Here is a 16809-nt window from a genome sequence, read left to right on the forward strand (position 1 = left end):
TCATCCTCCTTAAGAATTCGCTATAGGGATGTTGTTAACCATCTTGATCACTAGGTGGCCCCAAAGAGCCAAACATTTTTCAAAGTACTTCCGCTTTTGATTTTTAGATTGATAACACCCATCCTCCAATAGGTATTATTCTCTTGAATGTGCCTAAAGTGAGATAACATAATTTTTAATCTACCATAAATGAGGACTGTCAGACAATTGTGACTTTGTGTTTGCAGGCCATGGCAGAAGACTTGGGAGACCAAGACAAGGCAAAACAAATCCAAGATCAACTGAATGAGCTGGAGGAAAGGGCAGAAGCCCTAGATAGACAACGAACAAAGAATATTTCTGCCATCAGGTTAGTTCATGAATTAGTTACTACCTTTCCAAGGTCCCATAGGCCTTTGAGCCCAGAACAGAATCTTTAAAAGAATAATTTCCTCCTCCTTCTGCACACTATCTGGTTCTTTTTCTGAATCCAACACTTAGCTTTTGCTCACCATATTCTGATTTCTCCACAGCTACATCAACCAACGAAATCGAGAATGGAACATTGTCGAGTCTGAGAAAGCCCTTGTAGTGAGTATGGATAAGATGATGAATTTCATTTTTGCGATGCAGGTTCTTTTTGTCACTAGATACCTTGAGTGAGGAAATTCATGATAAAAGGAACCTTGGACCTTAGGGAACATAATTGGTATTTCTGACTCTTCTCAAACCAACATAAACTTAATGTGGGTAACAAGGGAAGGCCACAAGTTATTCTGCTTTGGTAATTATTGCTCTCCATTTCAGGCTGAAAGTCATAGCATGAAAAATCAACAGATGGACCCCTTCACCAGGCGGCAGTGCAAACCAACTATTGTCTCCAATGTAAGTGTAGGAGTCAAAGTCAAAGAAAGCTTTTCTTAGGATTTCAGTGCCCCTTGAAGATTAAAGGAGAGCAAGCCAGTTAGCATTTGTTTTTTTCTAAGAATCAGTATTTAAACATTTTCTACTATCTCTTAAGCCAAGGCTTCTGAAAGTCTATAGTAGAAGCAAAAGGGGTAGTTCCTCTGGGAATTAGTTAGAACTGGAATGTCAAGTTAGAACTAGAATGACAGTATAAGGTCTGGAAATCCTGTAGATTCAGTTATTTAGAACCTGATAGAATGTGACTTTGACCAAAAAAACTGATTTCTGCTGGGGGGGGCGGGGTTCCATTGAGGAAAACTCCAGGGTGTTGTGTTGGTGGTGGGTCATATAGAGTAAGGGAGTTGGAAGGGAGTGAGTGCTGAAGAACCTTAAATGTAATTTATTTTTGTCCTCAGTCCAGAGACCCTGCTGTTCAAGCTGCCATCCTGGCTCAGCTGAATGCAAAGTATGGCTCTGGTGCATTACCAGATGCTCCAAAGGAGATGAACAAGGCAAGTACTACCCGAGCAGCCTTCTGGTCAAGCAACTAGCTTAGACACACACATTTCCACCTAGTTTCCTATTTTAGTCACTACCTGGAGGAAAAGACTTTTGTTGAAGCTTCAAACTTGCCATCCTACCCATTGTTTTTGAAGTTAGTTTATTTTTCACTCCCTTTCTCAGTGCAGTCATTCCAGTTGAAGGAACAATTGAAATGCTGAATGTTGAGAGGAAGATACTTAAGAGTACTCTTGTCTGGAGTTCACTTACATGCCTCTCCTTTAAAGCTTCAGAGAAGTGACTTTCATGTCATTTCCCTGTATACACACACACACACACACACACACACATCTTGGCATTTCATCCTCCTTAAGAATTGGCTATGGGAGGGGTGGCTAGGTGGTGGCACAGTGGACAGAGCACCTGCCCTGGTGTCAGGAGGACCTGAGTTTAAATCCAGCCTCAGACACTTAATAATAATTACCTAGCTGTGGTGCCTTGGGCAAACCACTAAAACCCCATTGCCTTTCAACTATGGGGTCTCCCATATGCTGTCCTTTGAGAATGGGTAACTATCTGGGGAAGCATTGTGATTAAGCCAATCTTCTAGAGTACTTGAGTTAGAGCTGCTTTTCTCCTGCATGTCTTGCCAGAGGTCTTCAGTTTTTCTTTAGCCCTGTTCAATCTTCAGCCATCTGTCTACATTACAGGGTCAAGGAAAGGACAAAGACATCAATTCTAAGTCAGCCAGTGACCTCTCAGAGGACCTGTTCAAAGTACATGACTTTGATGTAAAGATTGACTTGCAAGTTCCCAGTTCAGGTAAGCCAGAGTGATGGACCTGGAGACCACCAGAATCTCAGCAAGCCTGTTTTAAGAGGGGGGGTGAGAGGGAGGGCCTAGTGGCAATGCTTAAAGACCTAAATGTATAGAACGTTTTGAATGGATGTAAGAAGGCAGCATATTTTTCTCATCTTAAAACTGTTTCCAAATCTGGAAAGACTTACTCATATGATCTCATGTAAAGTGAGGTGAGCAGAACCAGAAGAACATTGCAGTAACAGCAGTAAAGATGATTAACTGTGAAAGACTTGGCTCCTCTAATCAAGACAATGATACAAGATGGTTCCAAAAGACCTATGATGAAAAATGCTATACCTCCAAAGAGGGAACTGATTAACTCTGAATGCAGATTGAAGCATACTTTTTAAATCTTTTTTTAAAATTTTATTTTGTTTTCTTTTCCAACATGTTTGTTTTTATGACCTCACATGTATAGTCAAAATCAAAGTGCTTAACTTCTCAGAGGAGGGAGAGAGTAGGAAGCCAAAAACTTAAAAAGCAATTGTTTAAAACAAATTTTCACCATGTAATTAGGAATTATTTAATAAAATTTTAAAAATTTTAAGAGGGAAACTTTCCAGTCACTGAAAATTCTCATGATGTTCTCTCTGCACAGAATCAAAGACACTAGCCATCACCTCAAAGGCTCCCCCAGCCAAGGATGGTGCTCCGAGAAGGTCTCTGAACTTAGAAGATTATAAGAAAAGACGAGGACTTATTTGAGCAAGCCCAGCCTGCTGCTTCTGACCCTGCATGCACCATGATGATGTTCCTCTTCTCCTCTTCTCCCTTGGTTTGCCCTCTTTGGGCTGGAGCAGCAGGGGTGCTGGGAAGAGACTCTTTAAACTGCCAGTCATCTGTAACATAAAACCATTTACTGTATAGATCTCCCTCATCTGCCCACCCCCCTTCCCCCCTACTACCCCACACCTGTATGGATTCAAGCTCTCTTGGGTTTTATCCATATCTTTCAGTTTGCATTTTGCTTTTTTTTTTTATTTTGTCATCACCACAGTTCATTGGGCCACTCTGCCTATATTCAGTATTATAGCAGAGTCTGGATTTCTGCCAGAGCCTGTGGGTGGCAGCAGCAGCAGCCCTGGGCAAGCTTCTCCCTGCACCACCTTGGGTATGGCCATTGAGCTTGGCACCTGGCCCATGTTGGCAGGGATAGGGACTGGTCACCCACAGTCTTCCTTCTCTCTTCTACATCTTTATCCACCTCTGCAGAAGGGAGTTTTTGAAAACTGGTTTAGTTTCCAAAAAGTGTACATTTTAAGAGGGAGGTGTGTATGTTTTGTGTGTGTGTGTGTGTGTGTGTGTGTGTGTGTGTGTGTGTGTGTTTGCATATGTGTGTGTGGATTTTTTCCAGGTGTTTTTTTATCATTTTTAAGATGCAGTACTCTTTGTATCAGTCTGTTATGGTTCTTTACGGCTGTTTCAATTTCTATCAGCTGTATTTGAGCATCTGAAACTACAAGAAAGAAACTTATTAAATGTGATTCTTCTTATTAAACAGGCCTGGCTACTATAGCTGTGTGACTCCCTCCCTGATTCCCTGTCATCTCTATGAACTCAGAAGAATTCCCTAGTAAAGTTCTTACCCAGTGGATGGGGGAGGGATTGAAGTTGGGGGCAGAGTCCCAAGCCAGGGTTCAGGGGAGGGCAGTGAGACTTAATCCTTCACTGATCCATGGAATGCTGGATGTGGCTTCGTTGCCCTCAACCCCGTGCACACGTCTACTCTTTCTACACCCCATAACCCAAAGCTCCTAAAAACTGTTTTGCTTTTTGAGCAATTCTAATGTTAGCTTTTTAAAAAAAATGAAAAAATTATTTAACGTGAGTGGAAAGGACACAGAAGAGCAAATTGAAAAATATTACAAGCATGTGCATTACACATAAACGATATATATCAGATATACATATATGTGTACATGCATATATCTGTATCTCTTATGTATATCACATACATACGTGTGTACATATCTGATATATGTCGTGTGTGTGTGTTTGTCTTTATATAGTTGGTGCAGCTAATGTGATGCCAGCACAGGTGTGTGTGTGTGTCTGTGTGTCTGTGTGTCTGTCTTTATAGAATGTTTGAAAAGAGAGAAGCCGACTGCTTGATAATCATTCTCAGGTGTAAAGCTCCAAATGTAAATAAAAGTGGCATTTAACAAATTTTTCAGAACAAAGTACAGCTAAATATACTAAACCAATAACTAAGCTAAAGGAACAACTGAGGGCTTGATGATTTCTTTGGAGGGAATGGGTGGGGAGGGAGGGGAGATTGGTCATTCTGCTTTTCACCTCTCCAATCCCTGATTATCAACAGGGAGTTGGAGGAGGGACAGATGAAGAAAAGATCAGGGTTAAGTTATATTTAATCTTAAAAATGAAATGGATAGTTTTCCTGAGTTTATCAGATCCTCAGTGTTGTTTTAACTTAGTTTACATTTTTCCTTTTAAAAAAAAAATAAGCAGAGGATAATTTTAGAGTCCATTGCAATTGTGCAAAATTAGCAAATGGACTGTGTAAAACAGGGCTGCAAGCAGCCAGCAGCTCTGCTCTATTGTGTGAAGGAGAATTGATGGGTGTATTAAAAAAAAAAACCCAACTTATTTACTTGAATAGTCCATTGACTGAAACCCTTTGTGGACTATTGTGTAAATATGAATCACAGACTGTTAAACATTTTCTGGACTCTGTGCCTGAGTCACTGAGGCAACCGTGGCCTCCCATATAACTATGTATTTGGACTTTTTTTGTTTTTGTTTTTAAAAGAAGTGAATTTACAGAATCAACCAGAATTGCTGGAGTCATTTTGATCCACCATGTAGATCTGTATTTAGCAACATTTGGATTTGGAGAAGTGCGCCGATGATGTTACAGCTGTGTAATAAAATTTGTATTAAAAAAAAATAATTGCTATTTGCATCACAGTGTAGCTGGTTTGCCATCACCTCCCCACTTATCTACAGATGAAACCTTCAGCCAGAGACATTGAAGCACAGAGGGGCTCCTGTTTGGACTGACTGTAATATAGTTAGGAAAAAAAAAATCAACCAAAGAAGACTCGAGGGTGAACTCCACTAATCACCTGAATAGCCCACCTCTAGCCACCTCGGAATAGTTCAACCTCCCACCCGGAGACTGCTAACTCTTCTCCAGGCTCCTAACGAAGCAGGTGTATCACTTGATTCCAAAAAAACTGGCGTCACTGTCACAAAGCTGTGGTCTCAGGGGCTGTTCCCAGTTGTATTGGCCAGAGTGAGAAGCAATGGGGTCTGGCTCAGTTTGCACTGTGGTGCTTCTATGTTGATGGGAATGTTGGCTGAGGGGCTGGTTTACCCAAATTTTGTTTCTTCCAGGAAAGGTAACACCTTCCCTTCTGACCATGTGCTGAACTCATGATGTACAGATCTGAATGTCTGTCCGTCTTGCTTTTCCTCTTCTGACAGGTGTGGGGTAAAGCCTGGTTTCCCTTCAGAAGGGATGATTTTATTTGCTTTTGTTTGTGTGGAGTCCTGACTTGTCACTCAAACTGTACAGATATCTGTAAATAAACTTTATGCCCTGTTTTAACAAGGGGATCAGATTTAATCCGATGATTATATCCAAGTAACCAAGTCCATCACAGAGTTGGATCCTAAAAGCCTAAGAATTTGCCTCCCTTTTCATCTGTTGCCTCACTTCCCTTTGCTCTTGAGTCAAAGATAAGGGGCCTAGACCCTTTCCCATTCTTCTACCCGTAAGCTAAGAGCCACCCCAACTCTTTCCTCCTTCTCAAAACAGTAAGGTAGCTAGTTGACTTGGAAAATAGAATTGACTTTAGTCTGCAAAGGCTCTTCCTGGTGTAATGAGAGAGCATAAATATTGCTCCAGAAAGTCTAAGCCTTACAGGAAATGGCTCTCCAACTAAAATGTGCTGCCTTCCTCCTATGCTATGAGAGGACTCCAGTCCTACTAGCACACCTGTTTGCAGGGCCTCCATTTGAAAGAGGACAGCCCTTCCAGCCTTCAGGTGAACTAAGCACCAAGAAAGGCCAGTTGGCTACCAGCCATTACCTAGAGCTTACAGGATTTTGGCAAGTGCTACATGTAGCTTCAAAGAAGCCCTTGGAGGGAAGGACTTAGGCAGTAGTTCTAAAGACCCAATCCTATCTTAAAAGTAATAGTTTTGATACAATTCTACAGAATCCACTTAGTCTGAATTTATCCAGGAAGGGAGAGAATGGGGTTTCACCAACAGCCCTGGTGAGAGGTGAGTTAAGGTCACAGTGCCAGGGTCCCACCTAGCACTAGTATTGTTTCAATTACCTTCAGCTATATGAATTTAATTGATTACATTTCTTGGTATCAGGTTTTGTGTGCAAAAGTTCCTAGCCAGAGGGAAGGAATCCTTAGTCCAGGATTGAGACCTGTCTTGTGCTTTACCATCTTGCTCCAAAAAGAGCCCAGACAATTTTATAAGTTCCTGAAACCTTATTTTCTCTTTGGTGGACTCTTCCCTCCCATATATCTCTATCCTCAGCCCAAATGGGATAAGGAAGCTCGAGTCGATCCCTTCCCCTCCCTCTCTTGAAAAGGCTTGGCACTGCCCATCAGTGGAGGAGGAAGTTGGCAGAGCTGGGGGCCGAAGGTTACTTTTCCCAAGCATTGTTTTCAGCAGGGGTTCTGTAAACTTGGACCGGATCTGATTAATTTTAAGATGGGGTGGGGTGGAATGAAGATGGGAAGGGAGCAAGCTTCCCAGGTCCATGGGAGAGCTAGGCAGGCCCCCAATGTTAGTTCAGGTAGAAATAAAGATGAGAAGGGGAGACTGGTTCTGGACTAGACCCTATGCATAGAAGCAGCCCATGTTGCTGGTCCACACCTAGGAAAGTACACCATTAATCAAATCCAAGGGACCAAATTTTTAACATCCCAGAGGAATATGTAAGTAAGAAATAGAAAAATCAAAGTCAAAAATTTTAAAAATCCTTGGTAAGAATTCCTGTTCCTACTATGAAGATTAGGATTCCAGGGGCAGATAAAAAAGATCTAACTCAGAGACTCTGAAAACCAGAAGGAAGTCAAAAGTGGTTGGGGGTGGGGCGGCTAGGTGGCGAAGTGGATAAAGCACCAGCTCTGGAGTCAGGAGTACCTGGGTTCCCAATCCAGTCTCAGACACTTAATAATTACCTAGCTGTGTGGCCTTGGGCAAGTCACTTAACCCCATTTGCCTTGCAAAAAACGGGAAAAAAATGGTTGGGGGAATAGAAGGAAGAAATGTTGGGTTGAACATCTCAGAACAGGCTAATAGGTAGAAAGAACCTCCAAACATCTTGCCCAGCCCTTTCAGGTTTTGTTTTTTGTTTTTCCTTCAAGATAAGAAAGTGGCTTACCCAAAGTCACGTAGCATATAGTCACAGCTATACCTGGTTTTCATTTTGTTTACTTGTACTTCTCATCTCATCCCATCCCACTGACCTCACTGGCAGGATTGCTGGGAAGTGATTTATTTGGCTGCAGGCTAAAAAGACAAGTGTGTTGTAGGGGAAAGCTCTAGAGTTGGATTCAGATGCCCCCCTCTTGGGTTGAGTTTCATTTCTTTTTTTTTTTTTTTTGGCAAGACCATGGGATTAAGTGACTTACTTGCCCAAGATCACAGAGTTAAGTAAGTATGAGTATCTCAAGTCAAATTTGAACTCAGGTCCCGATTCCAGGGCCAATTCTCTATCCATTTGAGTTCCATTTCTACCACTTACTCTGTGACTTGAGAAGAATCACAATCTCTCTAGGTTTATTTCCTTATCTATCAAGTCATTTAACCCCGACTGCCTCAAACCTAGGGCCATCTCCGAGTCATCCTGGTCCATATCTAGTCACTGGCCCCAGATGGCTCTGGAGGAGAAAGTGAGGCTGGTGATTTAGCACAGTAAACCCTCACTCAAATCTTTTTCATTTGTTAATGGCATCACCTCCCTGGTGTCATAGTCTTCAAGAACGAAGGTCAAACTTCATAAAAAAAATGTTAGGGTCAAAGATCATAGATTCAGAGTTAGGATGGACTTCATTGTTATCTATTCCAAATTCCACCTCCTCATTTTTACATAGAAGGAAATGAGGGTCCAAATAAATTAAGCAATTTGGGAAAGGCTGAGGAGGGAGCTGAAAGCATGTCTCCCTATGCCACTACCTTAGGCTACCCCTTTTCGCTACTTCTATAAAAGAAATAGGCTAGATAATCTCTAAGGAGAAGCTGAAGCAGCTTATAACTAGGAGGATGGGGAGAGCTCTAGGAGACAAAAAAAGAAATCAATGAAGTTTCCCTTCCTGCCCAGATAGCTTGGACTGATAAATTTGAGGATTTGCACTGCATATGAGAGAGCAGAGTGGTAACCCTACCTAGCCCTGGAATAAATGCCAGCTTAGTGGGGAAGGGAAGCAGAGGGGCTGAACTGGCTGGGGAAGGCGGTGCTCAGCCAACTCCCAGGGAACTCATCCCATAATTTACTCCACGTTTTCAGGGGAGGCTTCCTTTTTGATTCCCGGATCACTTTTACTCACTAGCCTGATCCAAGAGCTTCCTCATCTTCTCTCTTGAGAATTTTCTTCTGCAGCTACTCTGACACCCTTTCAGGTGAGACTTGGGAAAGCTTCAGAAATTCTTTCCTGGGGATATCTGAACCTAGAGCTGTGACTGGGCTTTTTTTCCTCCTATCTGGGGCAAAAACAATTTGGAGAGAAGGATGGGAAAGGAGTCAGAGCATGAAGTCTTAAACTGCCCATGTAACTTAACTGGGAAGAGGGGGCATCCTGTTCTTCCTCATCTTCCAACTTCATCCTCTTCTGGTCCAAAATCTCACTCCTTCACTGTCTTCTGAACCACCTTTACCCTCACACTCCCCATCCTTTCCTTCTCACGCGGGGTGGGGGGGGGTGCTAAGACCTTGAATGCAGACACCAAAATCTCTTGCCATCTCCATATAGAAGCCAGGAGTCACAGCCCTCAGCATCTTTATCCCAGCTATGATTCTGCCTAGGCCCAAGGTTTAACCTTCATGCACTGCCCCTACTGAGGGGAGCAAGGGAAGGAAGGTGCTTAAGGGAAAGGAAATTAAGCCCTTGGGCTGAAATCCAGAAGGCAAGGATACAGCTATTAGATTTAATCTAGCCATGCTGTATGTTCCGTCTGTCCTTGGAACAATAACTAAGTCCTGAAGTCAACCCCAGCAGCCTGGAGAACCTGGCTTTCAAATTGGCCAAGAGTAAGGTGGGGTCTTGAGTGAAAGCTGGAATGCAAATGTGTATGTCAGAGCTTCCCAGTAAGATGTCAGCAATTTTTTTTTAGGTTTTTTGCAAGGCAAATGGGGTTAAGTGGCTTGCCCAAGGCCACACAACTAGGTAATTATCAAGTGTCTGAGACCGGATTTGAACCCAGGTACTCCTGACTCCAGGGCTGGTGCTTTATCCATTTCGCCACCTAGCTGCCCCAAGATTGTCTTTGAGGACAAGTCCTTATATCTCTAGCACTTAGCGTGAAATAAGTGGTTTGGTTTTTGCTTTTTATTTTTGTATTCCTAGGGAACAGTGTTGTATTCATAGATGTTTATTGATTTATTAATCAAGGCTGTTTGGATTGGATTGGATGGTGTACTCCCCGTGGTTGCCATTTGCCACCACACTTAGCCTCTAGGGAACTACTCTCTACTCCTCCAAACTGAGTGGGGTCTAAAAACTCCTCCTATCTTCAACTCAATGGCAATAAGAAGATTGACATTTGAGAGAGTCAGAAAGACAGACAGGAAAAGAGAGGAGCAGAGAAGAAAAGAGGAAAAATAAGAGTAAGAAGAGAAAAGAGAAAGGAGAGTGGGGAGAGAGAAGAAGAGAAAGAGGGAGAAGAGAAGAGGAAAGAGAAAGAGAAAATGAGGAGTGAAGAAGGAAAAGAAACAGAGAATATGAATGAGAAAATGAACAGGATAGCTTTTCAGAGCACTAGAACTTTATGTTGGGTAGTCACAGCTTGTCTTGGCAGTCAATTTGAGGAGGCTGTCTCTTATAATTCACCCCCCCAAAAAATCTACTGCTTCAGGACTACCCTCAATCCCCCCCAAATAAAGAATCAAACCCTCAAGATAATAAAACTTACTCAGTGATCTTGGGTTGTTGTGTGACCCTGATCAGGTCTGGTTTGAATTTCTCTTATGTAAAATGGGGATAACAATTCTTAGTGGACAGAGTTGTTGTAAAGATAAAATGAGATGTTGGGGAAGCTTTTAGAAACCTTAAAGAGCTATATAAATGTTAACTATTAGCTATAATTACTCTGTCCTTTCCCAGGTCATCATATTAAATTCACAGCAAACACCAAGCAGCCTTATTGCCCCCCACCATAGTAAAATGTAGATTAGATTGCAACTCTCCATATGTTCCTATAAAGCCTTATCGAATTAATATAGTGGTAAATGGGGGTGAAAGGTATGGGAAGGAAGGAGAAAAGAAAGTGACAAACTGCATCTGTTCTGAGCCAATGGACACCTCCCTCTGAAGGAGGGCAATGGACAGCCCTCTGAAGAAAGCATGAGGGAGTGGAGTGCTTGGGGCATGCATTGGTGGAGGAGTACCTGCCAATGAGGCATCTGTGCCAAGATGGATTTCAAATGCCAGATTCACCATTTAGTTCCTGTGTTACCTCATGTAAATCCATAACCTCTCTGAGTCTCAATTTCCTTATCTCTAAAATGAGGGAAATTGGCCTAGATAAGGTTCTTTCCTGTTCCCAACTGCAATTCCCCCTACCTGGAAAAAAAAAAAGAAGCCCCTAGACATCTGCCTGAGTTAGATAGCAGAAACTCTAGGGCACAAGGGATTGGGAGACAGTGGGGAGGGAAGGAAAGGGTAAGAATGGAAGCCCTGGAATTCCTGCAGCTCCATGGGAGTAGGGAGGGAAGGAGAATGCATGGAACTGACTCCCCAACTCTGGTCTTCCCAATTCCATCCTGTAGGCTTCCCAGAGCTCCTGAAAGCCAGGATGAACAAATTGTCCTATAAACTGTTCTTTGTTTTTGGCCTTTGTCTTCTGTTTCTCTGGACCTACTATTGCCAGATGGAGCCCCTCAATACTGGTAAGCAACTCGGGCAAAGGTGCAGTGGAGGGAAATGAGGGTCTAAAGTTGTATGTATAGCAACATATCTTTCTTTTCTTTTTTTGGAGGGATTGGGGTGAGGTGGTGTTTGGAATGGTAGATAATTGAACTCTTTTGTAAGAAAACCCCTTCTACTAATCAACCTATTTTTCTTTTTCTTTTTTAATTTATATTTTATTTTTTCCAATTACATGTAGTTTTCAACATTCATTTGTTCCACATTTTCCCTCCCTCCCTTCTCTCCCTCTTCCTCAAATAATCTCATAAAAATTATACATTATGTATATATTGGTTGAACATATCTCCATATTAGTCATATTGAGAAAGAAGAATCAGAACAAAAGGGGGAAAGAAAGAAAAAAGTAAAAGCGATTTTTAAAAAGTGAAAATGGTGTGCTTTGGTCTGCATTCAGACCAAAATACTTTCTCAGATTGTAGATGGCATTTTCCATCACAAGTCTTTTAGAATTTTCTTTTATCACTGAACTTCTGAGAAGAGCTAAATCTATCAGAGCTGATCATCTCACAATGTTGCTGTTAAAGTTTACACGTTCTGGTTCTGCTCACTTTGCTCAGCCTCAGTTTATGTTAAGTCTTTCTGAATTTTTCTGAAATCCAGTTGCTCATTTTTTTCTTACAAAATAGGACTCCATCACATTCATGTACCACAATGTGTTCGTCCCCTCGATTTCCAATTCTCTATCACTACAAAAAAGAACTGCTTTCAATATTTTTGTGCAAGTGGGCCTTTTCCCCTTTCCTTTTTTTATGAGACTATGAACTTCAATTACTTTCCCTTTTTTAGTGATTTCTTTAGATAGAGATATTGCTGAAACAAAGGTATGCACAGTTTTATGGCGGTTTGGTCATTGTTCTAAATTGCTGTTAATCGATTTACAATATTATAGTAGCTTGGAACTTAGTTACGGAGAAGTTAGTTGAGTGACTAGTCCAAGTGTCGCCCTGAGGATAGGAATGGGGGGTAAGGAGGGTTACACCTCCAAGATTCTGCAGCAAGATTGCTCAGTGATAAAGGAACTGTATTGGCCTCTGGTAAAAGCTGAAGGGTGTGGAATAATCCGGTTCTAGCTCACCCCCGCCCCCCATAAAAAGAGTAGCAGCCAGCGTTTATATAAGGCTTTCTTTTGGATTTTTTTTTTTTTTGCAAGGCAATGGGGTTAAATGGCTTGCCCAAGGCCACACAGCTAGGTCTTTATAAGTGTCTGGGGTGGGATTTGGACTCCTGACTCCAGGGCCGGTGCTGCCTTTCTATTATGGCGCTTTCAGAGGTTTTGCGGTGTTTTTAACTCGACAGCCCTGGGACCTGGGTGCGCGGGGAGGTTTGCTTCCTTGGCCGGGGCCGCCCGGCCGGCCGGGGTCCGGACTCACTCGGGCCGCCCGGACTCGGGCCGCGGTCCGGACTCGGGCCGCCCGGGCTCGGGCCGCGGCCCCTGACGCCCGCTTCCCTCCCCTCGCAGACGGCCCCGACGCCTGGGTGCGCTCGCAGCAGCGGCGGCGCGAGCGGCTGGCGGAGGCCTGCAGGAAGCTCGGGCTCGGGTCCAACCGCAGCGCCCCCCTGGCCGAGCCGGTGGCCCGGCAGCTGCTGCTGGAGCCCAACCACCGCCTGCTGTACTGCGAGGTGCCCAAGGCGGGCTGCTCCAACTGGCGGCGCGTGCTGCTGCTGCTGACCCTCAACCGCAGCCGGGCCGACCCGCGCGAGGTGCGGCCCGACCTGCTGCACCGCACCGGCCTGCTGCGGCGGCTCAACTCGGTCCGGCCGCAGGAGCGCGGCCTCGTGCTCGGCCGCTACCGGTCGCTGCTGGTCAGCCGCCACCCGCTGGAGCGCCTGGTCTCCGCCTACCGCGACAAGCTGCTGCACTCCGAGCCCTACTACAGGCACGTGGCGGCCGTCATGCGCGCGGCCGTCCGCGGGCGGCGGGCCCAGGACCAGCGCGGCAACCTCACCTTCTCCGAGTTCGTGACCTTCGTGCTGAGGCAGAAGCCCGAGGCCCTGGACGTGCACTGGAGGCCCGTGGAGCGGCTGTGCTCGCCCTGCCGCGTGGGCTACGGCCTGCTGCTGCACCACGAGAGCCTGAGCGCCGAGGCGGGGCGCGCGCTGGGCTCCCTGGGCATCTCCCTGCCCGGCAGCTTCCCCTCGGCCAAGGAGCACGCGCGCGAGCGGCGCACGGACCCCGGCCTCACCCGCCTCTACCTGCGCCAGCTCAGCCCGCAGCAGCTGAGCGGCCTCCACAGGCTCTACCACCTGGACTTCGCGCTCTTCGGGTACGAGCCCCTGGACCTGACGGCCCCCGGCGCCACGGGCCCTGGGGCCGCTCCCTAACCGGCTTTAGGCTTCCGCAAGGCCGTGGGGTTAAGTGGCTGCCCAGGGCCACACGGCTAGGTCATTATGAAGTGTCTGAGGCCGCCTTCGAACCCGGGTCCCCCTGACTCCAGGGTCCACCTAGCCGCCCCGAGTTTTTAGTATTTTTGATGTTAGTTTGCTAAGTTCCAGGCCCGGGCTGAGGGAGGGAGGAGGGGTGCAGAGCTAAAAGAAACCTCCCCCCAGAAGCCTACATGCGCCCGAGTATAAAAGAATAGGGACTCAGATGTAACTACGAAGTCAATGGGAAATAAAGGAAAAGCAAGTTTCATTGAGCAAAAACACTAAAAAAACAGGGGACGGGGGAATCTGGAAAGTCCTTTGTAGCAAGTAGAGTGCGAGCCTCCGTGATCCTGGTAGGAAGCTAGCGATACAAAGTAACAAGACCGGGAAGGTCATTCTTCCTGTGGAGGAGCAGCCAGGAGGCCCCTGAGGCTGGGCCACGAAGCCCACCTCCAAGGGCTGGAGCGCCCCCCTCACGTGGGGGAATTGCTTTTCTGTGATTCAGTCAGTGACTCAAATCACTTAACACAGGTTTGTAAATCTGCTCGGGTGGGGACCGCAGGGAGGAGTCTTAAAACCCTCAATGATGTCACACACCCCTTTCTCCAGGCTGTTATAATCCTGTTCGGTCCACGTTTGTAGAGAAAAGTTTATTTACTATCCATTGCAGGAATGTCCTCTGGGAGGAGTAAAGAGTTTCTGTCAGCTTTCTTGGGTTAGCTTCCTTCCTTCCTTCCCTCTCTCTCTCCTCCATTCCTTCCTTCTGTTCCTCCTTTCTTTCTCCCCTCCCTCCCTCTGTCCTTTCTTCCTCATTTTTTCCTTCACTCTCTCCTTCTCTCCTTCCTCCCTCCTTCTTTCCTTCTTTCTTTCCTTCCACTCTTCCTTCCCAAACCTTGCTTTTGGGTTACCAATTATGTCTTTACATCCCGTTCCTTTGGTAACTTCTCACCTGAACTTTCACTGGCCCGGCTGATTTTTTTTTTTTCAAGGCAATGGAGTTAAATGGCTTGCCCAAGGCCACGCAGCTAGGTAATTAATTATTAAGTGTCTGAGGTCGAATTGGAATTCAGGTACTCCTGACTCCAGGGCCGGTGCTCTATCCACTGCGCCACCTAGCTGCCCCCAGCACGACTGATTTTGCCAAAGATTCTTTCCAATTCCCAACTCCTTTTGGCTTCTGGGAAACTTGCACCTGAGCGAATTACTAAATTTTTTTTAACCGTGTCATGTTCTTATTTTGCTTCCATAGAAGCAAACACATTTTGTTCATTATAACTGAGAGTGACAGGGTCCTCAGAAATATTACTTTCAGACAGATGCATCTTCCTAGAGCAAGACCTCATGCTATCCTGTTCTCACTCTATGCCCTCTTCCCATTCTATGTGAAGAAGATCCCTGTTTGGCATTAGAAAGGTTAAAGTATTCCAGAGAAGGAAAAAAAAAGCATTTGAGTGTCAGAGACTGATAGATATCCTTAGATGTGAAGAGAGGGGGAGACCTAGGTGGCAAAATGGCAGAGCACTGACTCTGGAGTCAGGAAGGCCTGAGTTCAAAATCAAACTCAGACACTTAATACTAGCTATGTGACTTTGGGCAACACCATTGCCCCCTCCCCCCATCCCCAAAATGAGATCAGAAGAGAGGGAGAGGGGAGGATTTCAGAATGTTTTTATCATTTCACTTTTTAAATTTTATTTAAGGTGGGCTGCTCGGTGGCGCAGTGGATAAAGCACCGGCCCTGGAGTCAGGAGTACCTGGGTTCAAATCTGGTCTCAGACACTTAATAATTACCTAGCTGTGTGGCCTTGGGCAAGCCACTTAACCCCACTTGCCTTGCAAAAAAAAAATTATTTAAGGCAATGGGGTTAAGAATGACTTGCCTAAAGTCAGGAAGCTAGGCAATTATTAAGTGTCTGAGGGCAGATTTGAACCCAGATCCTCCTGACTCCAGGGCTGGTGTTCTATCCACTGAACCACCTAGCTGCCCCCCTTAGAATGTTTTTAAATGGAAAAAATGAAATCTGTAAAATTACAAGAGAAACCAATGATATGTGTATATATATATGTATATGGTTTGATCACGTAGACAGGTTTAGGCCTTGAACTTGCATTGAAGGGTGTTGGGGAAAGTAGTTTTAGAAGGGACTTCCAGTCAGGATATAGAAATATTACTGAGGGCTTACAAAGTTAATAGCTCTATAACAGCATATTTACTGAGATCCTAATGCTTTTATTGTTTAGAAGAATCCTGAGTAATTCCCTGAATTTTTTCTAGCAAACACAGCTGCCTTGGATAAATGGATTGTCACAAATACTTATCACAGAGGAACTTCTACATCAGTAATGGAGATAGGTCTGTGTCTGGCACCACACAAGTAAGGGAAAGTTTACTTCTGTATTCCCTTTATAGAAGGGAGCAGAAAGTTTCCTCCAGCCTTCTCCTGTGTTAGTTTGCATCCTCCCTTCCCTCCCTCACAAATTCTAACTTCTGGGTTATCAATAATGTTCCTTTCCAACTCCCAATTCGAATTGTACTCTTAATTCAGCTTGTAAAGTGCAGGGATACTCCAAGATTGGGGAATAGCTGAAAGTAACTGGAAGGCCTGGCAGGATTCTGGCTGTATTTTGGCTATAACTACCTAAAGTGGCTTTAGAGAAGATATTCGACTTTATGCCCTCAAAAGTGTATTCTTTGCTCTCGCCCCCTCTCCCTCACCCATACCACCTAGGAGGGCTAGGTAGCAAAATCAATACAGTTTTGGACCTAGAGCCAGGACCTGAATTCAAATCCGGTCCCAGACATTTACTAGCTCTGTGATCCTGGGTAAATACTTAGCCTGCTTCAATTTCTTCATCTGTAAAATGGAGATAATAATAGCAACTACTTCCCAGGACCATTGTTAAAATTAAATGAGATAAGGAGCAGCTAGGTGGTGAAATGGATTTAGCACTGGCCCTGGAGTCAGGAGTACCTGAGTTCAAATTCAGCCTCAGACACTTAATAATTACCTAGCTATGTGGCCTTGGGCAACCCACTTAACCCCATTTGCCTTGCAAAAACC

At 44.7% G+C, this 16809-nt stretch overlaps 2 protein-coding genes across 2 annotated transcripts in view; both read left to right on the forward strand.

The window, feature by feature from the left end:
• The window catches only part of RTF1 (RTF1 homolog, Paf1/RNA polymerase II complex component), a 44044-nt gene extending 40284 nt beyond the window's left edge, over window positions 1-3760 (forward strand). The window contains exons 13-18 of the mRNA XM_074235136.1: window positions 228-349; window positions 513-570; window positions 787-864; window positions 1302-1397; window positions 2097-2208; window positions 2846-3760. Of these exons, the coding sequence (XP_074091237.1) occupies window positions 228-349; window positions 513-570; window positions 787-864; window positions 1302-1397; window positions 2097-2208; window positions 2846-2952 (573 nt within the window). The 3' untranslated portion in view covers window positions 2953-3760. The remainder of the gene's footprint in view (window positions 1-227; window positions 350-512; window positions 571-786; window positions 865-1301; window positions 1398-2096; window positions 2209-2845) is intronic.
• A 9054-nt stretch (window positions 3761-12814) lies between these two features.
• Window positions 12815-14320, forward strand: LOC141522843 (carbohydrate sulfotransferase 8-like; the record flags this gene model as incomplete). Its single annotated transcript, XM_074236265.1, has 1 exon — window positions 12815-14320. A coding segment is annotated over one exon (891 nt), but the record flags the coding sequence as incomplete, so codon positions are not given.
• Window positions 14321-16809: the final 2489 nt, after the last annotated feature.

Source organism: Macrotis lagotis, chromosome 4 (assembly GCF_037893015.1).
Source record: "Macrotis lagotis isolate mMagLag1 chromosome 4, bilby.v1.9.chrom.fasta, whole genome shotgun sequence".
Lineage (NCBI taxonomy): Eukaryota > Metazoa > Chordata > Mammalia > Peramelemorphia > Peramelidae > Macrotis > Macrotis lagotis.